At 42.4% G+C, this 11,750-nt stretch overlaps 1 protein-coding gene across 1 annotated transcript; it reads right to left on the bottom strand.

Annotated features, from left to right (window-relative positions):
• Positions 1–10,916: 10,916 nt before the first annotated feature.
• LOC104965193 (dimethylaniline monooxygenase [N-oxide-forming] 5-like) lies at positions 10,917–11,748 on the bottom strand (the record flags this gene model as incomplete). The annotated part of the gene is made up of 3 exons (XM_010794152.1): positions 10,917–11,316; positions 11,429–11,501; positions 11,589–11,748. Coding segments are annotated over 3 exons (633 nt in total), but the record flags the coding sequence as incomplete, so codon positions are not given.
• Positions 11,749–11,750: the final 2 nt, after the last annotated feature.

The following is an 11,750-nucleotide window of genomic DNA, read 5'->3' on the forward strand; positions in this document are numbered from 1 at the left end:
GGGGATGGGCGCCTCAGGTTTGGTACACAGGGTTTCCTACTTTGTCTGGCAGGGACTAACCGGACAGGAGGAGGAGGGGGAGGGTTGAGAGGTTAACAGAAAAGGGGTGTGGCTTAAAGTAACGTCCCTCTCTCGTTCACTATCTCTCCAGTGTCTCTCTCTTGCCCTCACTGACAGGGTTTCCTGTGGCTGAGTGCAGGGGCGGAGTCCACCGAGATGGAGCGATATAGTCCCTCCCCTCCAGCTTGCAACAAATTACTCACCCGCCTGAAATTAGGAATGCGCAATCTAGTGGCCACACACACACACACACACACACACACACACACACACAGCTGCCTATGGCTTCATTTTGCGGGTGTCACATGGGTTTGATCATGTGAAAGTCTTATTGTTTTTACAGTAAGTCCATTAATAACCATGTCTCTAGGCCTCTGCATTGTATTGGGTAGCAAAGATCAATTGCAGAGCTTAAAATATCTATTTCTCAAATGAGTCTCAATTGAAGACCGAGCACCATCGAGCACACGGAACCAATTTTTGTTTTACCGGATTATTTGCCACCTTTGAACTCTTATAAAGTGCTTAACATAGGATGAATACAATCTTAACTGCTGCAATAGGAAGCAAGTGCAATAAAAGCAAAGTAAGATATTAACTTGGATCAAAAATAAAGGGGAATTACATCAAAGTGTCTATATGCATAGCAGCTTGAGGTATAAGCTCGGCAGTACTGCTTTGAAACCTAAACTTCCGTATTCTTGTCAAAAATGAATCTTTAACGGTAGACACATTTGTTATCTTGTGTAATATATTGCCTCATCATCCAACTCTAATCTTGCAATTGTTTGTTTAGAGTAATTTTCTTTTTATTGTGACTATTTCCAGAGTTCTAAAGTCTAGATTTGGAGTTAATACACCTTAATTAAACTTTCGAAATCATGAATCTATATCTTAAACTGGACTGCATCGATCATATTTGGTCTTTCTTGCACATGATGCAGCCCCTTCATTTTTTTTTGTTTAAACACATGGCTGTTTTTTAAAGAGGCCCTATTCCCTCTCCTGTAGTGTGTTCTATAGGTTTAAGTGCATGTAAATGGTCTGCAAAGGCTAAAATCTCTGTGTGCCCTCCAGAAGGAGTTTCTCTCCCACACACTTTTCAGTTTGTGACGGTGCATTATGTTTGTGTGTTGCAGGAGAGTTTGAGGAGGAGTCGAAGCAGCCGACGCCGTCTGAACAACAGAAGCACCAGCTCAAACACCGAGAACTCTTCCTGTCCCGACAGTTTGAATCTCTACCTGCTACTCACATACGGTACGCGTTCACCAACAGGAGTTACCGACAGAGCTGCATTCAGACTGAATCCAGACACCTGCCATACACAGTTGGAAGGAACCTACTATCTGCCCCTAACTGCAGGACATTCCCAGCTGTTATGGCAGTGTTAGGTCCTCTCTCTGCAGAGAAAACGTTCTTTTTAGAAAGTTGAGAGCATCCTGTTCAGCTCTTATTGAATAGATGTTCAAGTCATACTATAGTAACAGATAGGCACAGGTAACAAAATATAAGACTCTAGGCATAGAAATAGACATCCAATGACTGTCACCTCGTCTTCCCAACACCACTGTTGTCTTAAACCAAAAACAGCTGTACCAGCAAGCAACACATGTCCATATTATTCTCATTATTACTTAAATACTTACGATCAGGTTTTCTGTATTTATGATAGTTACATATGGATCAAATGTTATTTTGCACTATGGGCTCTGAAGTTTCCTGAATGTTTTAAATCTGCCTTTAATCAGAAAAAAAGTCGTTGAAAATATTTGAATGAGGAAAAACAGATATACGTTTCATAAGCAAACGATGCAGATTAACACAACAGCATTGGCCGTCTCACTAACGTTCATGAATGAAGTGTTGAGCGCCACTCCAGGGAACGGGTATTAACTCTTATCACAAGTCGAAAACACTTCTTGCTCATTCTTGTTTGTAAAGTGGCCTCTAGAAATAAGTAAATCAATCTTTTCATATTTAAATACTAAATGTCATGATCCAGTAAAGCCATCATGACATCATGGAAACAAGTTTTGAACCCCCTGCTGTGCGCTTATTCTTGATTGTTTGTAAACAGAAAATTTTGTAAAAATGTTGTAATGTAAGTCTTTATATCAACTTTTTTTTTACTTTGAAGCTGTACAGAATCTGTATATTTGTGACTTAGATAATTTGGTCTCTGAATGCTCCTCTTTATCTCCGCAGGGGGAAATGTAACGTCACCCTGCTGAATGAAACAGACGTGTTGGCAGGATACCTGGACAAAGAGGTACGACCCTCAATTATTTACATACACATACTTGTTTTTATAAATGTCCTTGTCTGTTTTTGTTCTGTGGGTCTTACTATGTTTGGTGGTTTTGTCCTTAATGTTTTCGTATTGTATCACCTTTTAACTGCTGAAAATAAAAAATATTGAAAGACATAAATTGTGTAAGTGTATATAAGTAAATCTACATTTTTAAATGTCATCATTAAGTAACACACGTTTAAACTCTGTAAAGAGTGTATTATGGCGCATTTCCACTGCAGCGCGTAGCCCGGTTTAAGCGTGCCGTGCCAAACCCGGCCCGTTTTCTTTTGCTTTTCCACTAGGGGTAGTTCCGGTTCAGGGCTACTTTTTCACCTTTTGTCTGACCCTCCAAAATCGAGGTTCTTACCGGGCCAACAACCGGGCTGAATATGCTAAACTAGTGGTGTAAATACTCGACAGCTGATTGGTCAGAGAGAATTGCTGGCAAGGGGGATACAAAGGCTACAACTAGTGATGTTACGTATTGCGCCGAGGCTTCGGAGCGTGTGTCGAGTAATCCCCGAAGCTTTTTGTGAAGCTTGTATCGAGGCTTGTATCGTTTTGGGCCAGTGACGTCATCGATGACAAACGAAGCCTCGCTGCCTGTCGATACCACGTGACTACTTCAGGAAGCGATTCAGATCGGTTGAACCCATAGGTTGAACCATGATTGAACCACAACGCTCATATTACCCATGATTGTATAATAAGAACCATATTACCCCTCCTTTACCCGGGCCCGGTGACACGATGGAATTAAGAGAGCTCAGACCCTCACTTATATAGAGGTCGGAACATGTCATAAGTATAAATAAATAAAAGCATAAATAAATGTACGAATAAAAACATGAATAAATACAGGAATAAATAGTGTGCAGTGTTTTCAGGTAGATCAAGTGTGTGGGCTGTGGCTTAGCTGGAAAGCAGTTGACTCACAGCCGCAGGGACACTGGTTCAACGATTCGTCAATAAGTCTTTTTTTTTGTTAATAAAAGCTACAGCTAAATTAGATGATGTAGTTAATAAATGTATTCTTTGATATGGTTTAGCCTTTCTTAGGCTACGACATGGTTAAGTTTACGAATATTATTAAGGAATACAAATCCCTCTTTGCAATGTTTACCAGCCTCCTTAGGCTTTTCAATCACAATCATTCAACTGGAATGAAAACAATATTGTTAACATGAAAATATAATGTTATGTTCGTTGTTTAGAGTTATTCTAAGGCTTTAGTCATTCTCGTTATGAGATAGAGCACACTGTTGAGATGTCCAATCTGCCTGTTTTACACACTTTCACCAACAGGGGGGTTTGTGTTCAAATGAAGCCCATGATGAAGCCTCATGAGATGAACCCTTTTGCGAACCAATTGGCTGGATGGCTGGAAAGCTTCAAAGCTTCATAAGGCTTCATCTCGCCATCACAAGCTACAACTACATGAACATATTTTATATGATATATATAAATCATATTTCAAAAATGATGCCGAAGTAACAACATATTGATACCGGTTAGTAAAAACCATGAATTAATGCTTTGACAAGTGTGCAGGCAAGGCAGCAGGCGAAAAACCTTGCATGTTTTTCTGAATAGAGATCGGATCGATCAGGCTAAACTAACGTTGTATATGCTCCGTCCACACTCACAACAACGGCCTACAGACATAAAAAAAACAGCAACTGTATTAGCCATGACACAGACAGTCTGTGGTCTGTACTTGTTTAAATTTTGTCTAATTTCTGAACAGATATGAGGAGCTGTGAGCTCTGAGTGCTAACAGCTAACGGCGGATGTTTTGGTTTTGTGGTTCGCATTAAAGATGACGTCGCGGCAGTTTTACGCAGCGTCGCTCCCCCCGCCGAAATGCCGTTCTCCCTGCCTACACTGCGTTACTATAGTTACTACCCCAGTAACTAAACTGAAATGTCTCCATTGCACTCCTTTCTGAAACGTAATGACATCACTATGTAACAATTGTGCTTCTATTGGCCAGCGCTCCAACACATTGTACGTGATACGCTAAGGGGCGGGACATCTCTAAGCGGCTGCCTAATCACAACAGAGCTGGCCAGCTAACCAATCAGAGCAGACTGTTGCTGCAGCACAGCCAGATGAGCACTTTTTGAACTTTAAACATGGGAAACATGTCACTGTGGAAGAACAGAATACAAATATGATCCTGAAAATGTGCATAATTAGTCCTCTTTCAAATCAACCGACACTTTTTTAAATCAACTGACACCTTTAAAAGTATTAAAGACTTTTGTAGATCTTAAAATTGCCCTCAAAAGCACTCATGAGAATGATGTGAAACTATGCAAATCTATTTCATACGTCCAGTGCTGTGAATTCAGGTAACAGCCAATTCATCAATGGAAACCACAATTGTATTAAATATTTGGGTTGATGTGGTTTGCTTGGACACAATATACGCAGGGGGAGAATTCATGTCTGGGTTTTGACTTTGCGGTCTCTGCATGGCGCCCGTAAATTCGAACCAAATAAGGGTCGTGGCCACATATCATGCAGGCTCCAAGATAGAAGGAGAGATTCACTGATCCCAGAAATCCCCCGTGGCATGCAGCCGCCGTGGCCGTGGCTGGATGGAGGCCCATCAGCGGCTTGCTGAGCTGATCATTCTCACAGAACTTCAAACTGTTCCACACTGCTGGCTGGGGCTGTTGAATGTGCGTGAGTGTGCCGGCTTAAAGTGCTCTCTGCAGGTTTACTGCTGACTTTACTGATGAACGAGGATTCACCAACTATTCCTTCATAACAGCACAAAAACAGCCACATTAAGTAGAAATATCTCAATACTCTTTTCTTTGACATTGTTCCATCAACTCTGGGTCACTGCTTTACAAAGAAATCATGGACCAAAGTCTCTTTCAGCAGTGATTCAAAGGACGCTTGCTCGGGTCAGCATATGAGGCCACAGTGGAGAAAGTTGTTGGCAGAGGTGATTTCTCAGAAAATATCCCCTCCGTCGGTTCGCCGGCCACAAATCCCTGCTTTGGCGAGAGGACTTTGCTGAATTTGCAAGAAAAAGTAGGGGGTAGCAGACAAGAAAAAGGAGGCAGAAAACAGTGGGCTGTCGGACCAATGAAATGCAGATTCTGTATATGTGATTTTCATGTCAAAATAGAAAAAAGGAAAAGATGAAAAATGGAGAGAAATAAACATCATCGGGCTGGCTGGGCCTCTTGTTTCATTTGGCGGATTGAGGCTCAGTACCATTACAGCCAGTCATTACCCAGGAATCCAGAGTTGGGGAAAGGAAAACCAGGCCTTTCCTTCCTCTTTCTCCCTCTTTCTTCAACTCTTACACTTACACAACTTACCTTCTACATACCATTCTTCTCTTTGCTCTCTATCTTTTGTTCGTCTATTTTCCCCTGTTGAAGGAAGTTCGTAAGACCCTAAAAGACCCCAAAATGCAGCATGGAGCTACTCTTTCAGCCTGTTAGCAGTTAAGAAGAAGTCTACTGTGAGTGTGGGTTTGTGCACCCTTTCGAAATAGCACTAGATAATTTGGGGTTAGCGTTTATGAGGCATTCCCGTGGCCAATACTGTAATGTGAAGAATAATATAACAAAAACCTGATCTGCAGAGCTGCGGGAAAGGAAATGTATTCGGTCCTGGTCACATTATTAGTATTATTCTTCATGAAATGGGTTCCTTTCTGGTGGGAACGAGGAGCCTCAGTGAACCACGTCGGTCTGTGGCCTCCGGGTTTTACTGTTCAGTAAACAGAGAAGGGAAGAAGATGGTCTACGCCACACATGTAGAAAACCCAAAAAACTTCAGCGCTTCAATCAAAAACGTGTGCGCAGGAAAGCTCCAAAAGCCTGGTGCCAGCTTCACCACACAGGATACAGCAACTAGAAGCGGGGAGGGGGGGAAGGACGTCTGGTTGGGGTAAAGAGTTTAGAAGTGGTTGTAAGAAAATTGATCTTTTATGCATCCAAGCCACACAAATAATGGAAAATCAGCAGGATGAATGCCATATTTTGTGTTTTAAATTCAATTGAATGGACTTCCCAAAGGCCATAAGACTACTTAATGCCTGAGCTTGTACTATTTTTATTGTTGTTGTTTTTAAAATGTGTTTTATTTCTTGTAATTGCATTGTTGAGGAACCTGTGACCCAATTTGTTAATTCATTACATACTACATCATAGTTGTGTATGACAATAAACCTTTGAATCATTCTTCAAAATATTGGCAATAGTAATTGGTGTCATTGGATATACAGACAGATGGAGTGAGATACACCCGCAGACAAAGACAGGCAGTCATGCATGACCTGTATTATCCCTGATCACCACACTGGAACCAGGTTGTCGTCTCTACGGAAATTACCATCACAAACTAGACACTGAAACTCACCCTCAGGCGCAGGGAAAGACATATTCATTATGGTTTTAAGATAACACACCATGTGGCTCTTCCAAAATCCATTTATTGCCGTGGTTTTTCCACTGCCTTAACCTGTGTGAGAGTGAGGCTGCCTCTTCAGATTATATCTCATCATCTGATAGAAAGCCTCCTCTGTCCCTCCCATCAGATTCCTCCTAATTCTCCGCTCGTTCCTTGGCTTCAGACAGGGTGAGCTGAGTTCCTGGCCTGCAGAGGCGACTTTCCATCACAGAGACGTGTGTCTGGAGACAGGATCGGGCCTCCTCTAGCTGCGATACCCCACCGTGGCCCTCAATGCAGGTGAGATATGGGGCTGGGCTGCGGTTGATGGCAAACCTGGACAGATGGAGACACAGAAGGTTTCTCATTTCTCTAAGTCCCCTCCTCGACTCCCCTCCTCGACTCCTATCCTCATGTCTCAGTCCCTCCCACAGGAGATGCGAGCAGAGGAGTCGAGGAGGGGAACCGAGGAGAGAGGAGGGGAAGCAGCAGGCGTTTTCTGCTCGCATCTCCTGTGGGAGGGACTGAGACATGAGGATAGGAGTCGANCCCTGAGAATTGCCCACAATTGTCTTTGTGTGAGATGTCAGTTTAAGAAGTATATGGCAGAAGATGGGCCAACCAGCTCAAATTACAGCAGTCCTTATACCTCTGTGCAATGACACACTAGTTATGTTTTCTGGTTGCCAATGCCCTGAAGAACCATAGTGCCAAAATAAGCACTTCTCACAGAATGGATCAAGTCAGTGTACATCCCAGACTCCATCACGTAAACTATCAACATATGGTAACTGTGGGCAAAAGGAGAGGGATCTTGGACTAACTATTTTCAGATAGTTGTAACACGACCTAGCCAGAAAAAACTTGAGATCTGCCAAGAAGCATACAATACCGTCCCTGCTCCACAGCCTCCAGCATGAACCTGCACCCCTACAGCAACGTCTGCACCACAGTCCAGCCATTTCCCTCCCCTTTGCAACCACATGTCGGTGATTCTGCCTCCAAGAAGCAGTTTGTGCAACAGTGAGACCGTGTTAAGAAGGCTCCTTACAGATAGTAAAACCAACACAGCTGGAATATTCCATCCATCAAACCATCTTTAGTAAAGTTATTTTTTCTGTCATTAGCTGTACAAAATCAAGTGTGTTTGTACAGGATAAACGTAAAATTCAACAATGATTGTAACTTCACACAAAAAGTGCCCCAATAGCAAATGATTCATCTTCTACAATAAAGTGCTCACGCACACCACTCTGTTTACAATGGGGTCATTGAACTGACCTTTCCAACATTGAAGTCATGTAGATGGCCTAAAATTATGGGGGGGCTGAAAGAACAGGTTGTATTTCCATGTCCCCATTGGTTTGTCTTGTGTGGCTGCAATATGATGGCAATTGTAAGTATATACATTTAAAATAATAGAGCTACAACACAGACTAAGGTTGAGTATGTGGACTGTGAACTTATACATTAAGATACTGTACTACATGTCCTGGCACGTAAACAGAAATATATTATTGTATCCGTTAATTTAACTGATAGGGTTTTCACTTTCAGCATCTAATAACTAATCTTCACATTATGTGTTTCAATGCAAGGGGATACTTTTAACCAGAAGTATAACAAATGATGAGCACGGGAAACCACTTATGTTCATTTTGTTTATCTAGTACGATAAATACCACAGAAATAGTCTCCCTTGAGAGTTTATGGTAATTGAATTCACAAGTTTCATTAGATGTTTATGTGCTTTGGTTCAATGGGGTAAATGAACATTTGAAATGCAAGTTTGAAATATACACAGAACACTTTAGGTGACCAACAGATGTGTATAACGTGCAAAGTCAGTTCATTGTGAAGAGAATCACAAGACAGAAATCACTTGCATTTTTTTTCTTTGGCACAATTGCTTGAGCCTTCCATCTGGCAATGTTACCACCAGTATAATCAATAAGTACTAAACCAATCAATATATGCGGATGCCCTTCCTAAAACTATTCAGATGCTGACCCATTTTTAAAATCATGGATGTGTATGTATACAACACGACCATTTTGCCCATTAGTTATCCCCCAGGTGGTTTCCACTGCAAACAGAGTTCATTCATAATTTAGCCTAGAGTCTTGCACACCCCAACCCTGCAAAGCCCCTTAATGTACAACATAAAAAATCAAATCCTCTTTAAAGACCACATCTGTTTGATCCCGAAGATACCAAGAGTGTGAAGGTACGTGGCTAACCTGAATAAAATCAGAAATAACTCATGATTTGACGTATTGTCTGCACAGGTCCATATTTCAGTGAAAATACCGAGATGGCAGCCACATTTATAATATTGTTTCTGGAAATCACATATTAAGCTGCAGGCCATTCTCCTCATGAATCAAACCATACTGGTGGGCTGGGTGAGGGGCAGGGGAGTAACGTTAGAGGCCCTCATCGCCCGGAACTCAACCAGACCGGGCTCAAATAATTCTTCAATTGGGCAAAAGTCAAACACAAAACTGTGAACAGTATAATCTAGCAAACAACATAAATCTTGATGTAAAATATGAAACAGTGGAGATGTAAAGAGAGCAGGCCGACAGCTCGCATCGATTAGCATAGTTTCGTTTCTCTCTAGTCGCCATCACATCAACCCTCCACAGCATGCTAACCAACTAGCCTAGTGTGAACCTCATCTACCGGGCAAAAACCTTCAAACGTTCCCCGTGCATGACATGCTGACTCACCTGGCACTGCCGGTGCTTCCTTTGTCCGTGCGGCTGTTGTGCGGCTTGATGTGTGATCCGATTTCGGCGTGGTTTTTGGTGCACGGATATGTGTCTGGCCGGCGGATTACAAAAGCGAGCGGGCTAGCCTGCTAACCCTGCTCTGCTAACGATGGTTAGCTTGTGTCTACAAACCGCTCTCCACATGCACGGCTGTGTGTCTTCTGTTTCAACGGTCAGCCTGTTCTAGTCTGTTCGGCCGTTGCTGTGGGAACCGGTGCGCGGTCGTCCGGTGTTTCCTCGTTATGCCCTCCCGTTATCTCGTGTCACACCGTTTTTCTAGTTGTGTGAGGCCCCGCTGCTCGCGCCGCGGCCTGTCGCACAATCAAAGATGGCAGACCGTGGTTGCCAGATTTAGCGTCTCATATCCTCCTTTTAAAACTCCTAACCCCCTGCTCAGCCAGGTGGTCAATGAGACATCCGTCAAAAAGGTGCAGTTTTTGTTAAACTTTAATTTGCAACACACTCATAGCATTTCAATAATATGTAGATAAAGCTACATTACGACAGGAGATACAAATAGCTGGCAAATATAATTTGTCTTTTCATTTTATTTACAAAATTATAATTAGTAAATGTGGACATGCTTTGTTTTTTTTAAAGTTCCCAGATGTTTTTAACCGACGTCTGCGTTTCTGTAATTGTTGTGTTTATGGTGATAAAGAAGTTGTAACGTAAACAAGTCATAACCAAACAGATACAATTACTGTGTATGAATATTCTGTGAAATGTACGGTGGTCATATCATTGGAAATGTCAAACCTGGCAACCTAAATCTTAACGAGTCACGCGTCGACGATTCTCCTTCCGGGGTCCACCGGTGGTTAACGACTGGCGGTTTCGTTGAACACTGATCTGATAGATCTATCTATCTATCTATCTATCTATCTATCTATCTATCTATCTATCATTGATTAGTAAAAATAAACCCTCTCATATTGAGATCCCAGAGGGAGATCCGTAATCACATGATCCCAGTATATGCATTGTTGACACATTTATATATACAATCTATGATTGACACACAAAGGAAGGACTTTGCTTAGGTGTATTTTTTTCTCCAAGCCAAGCATTAGCTGGGATTTGAAACTGCCATTAGGTGGCATCATTGACCAATGTAGGCCTACTTCACGATCCAGCCTGGAGATAGAGTGATGTAAACCGTGCAAGGTCATATTTGCTAAAGTGTGTTGGAGTGCAAATTAAATGTGCTGCTCGTTGACTATTTCTCTTCTGCCTGATGTTAAATGACAGAAATATTACGCATTACCTTATTAAGATTAATGAGCTGTCTTACATTTATTACATGTTTTATATGTTGATATTAACCATACCGGCAAATCAGAATGTGGTATAAAGTTTTCACTCTATATTCAATCCTGTGCAGGCAGGTAAACTATTATGTTGTCCAACAGAGCAGTTGGAAGGTTGTTCCTGTTGACGTAGGCAGCCCAGCCCACCACAGCAGCAGACATAATCAGAGGCCATATGAAAGATCTCTTGGTTTGGGGATCATCACAGGGCCTGGTCTGCATGGGTTGAGCCACCCTCTCCCACTGAGTGAAGATGGCCTGACGGGCTCCAGCCCATTTCCCTGGCCCTTTGAGACGATACTGGTACGGAGTACCAGGTCCGAACAGCACCTTCAATCCCAGCCTGGGATCAGTCAGCAGCAGCCTGGGGATGTTGGGTCGAACCCCCAACCGTCCTGCGATCTCATCCATGTAGTTGAGATAGTCGACCTGGATAGTGTGTCTCTGACTGGGGACATACCTGAAAAACAGACTTGAACTAAACACAGTGTGGATAACAAGATTTGGTGTCTAAAAACAATAATAATAAAACAATTATTTGTGAAATATAAAAAAAGCATAGAATATTCTACCTTTTAGCCATTGTTTCCTGCTTGCACTGGACATCTTTCAGCATGGAAGCCACTGGGGGAAGCTTGGTGCAGCCTGTTTGAAAGGACAGATTGTGACACAAATTACTTCAGTAACAGGATTTACTTATAGGTATGATAAATGGTTTGCAACCTGTATTACCTTTAAAGACACGTGTGGCCCATCTGGCCTGCATCTCAGATATGGGCATAATGGCTCCCAGTGGCTGCACAAGACCAATGATAGCCAGAGTGGGGCATTCCAACTCAGGAGGAAACACATACTTGTACAGAGATGCTTTGTTCCCAGAAACTGAGGTCACAT

The sequence above is a fragment of the Notothenia coriiceps genome, unplaced genomic scaffold (genome assembly GCF_000735185.1).
Source record: "Notothenia coriiceps isolate Sejong01 unplaced genomic scaffold, NC01 NC01_scaffold00037244, whole genome shotgun sequence".
Classification (NCBI taxonomy): Eukaryota; Metazoa; Chordata; class Actinopteri; order Perciformes; family Nototheniidae; genus Notothenia; species Notothenia coriiceps.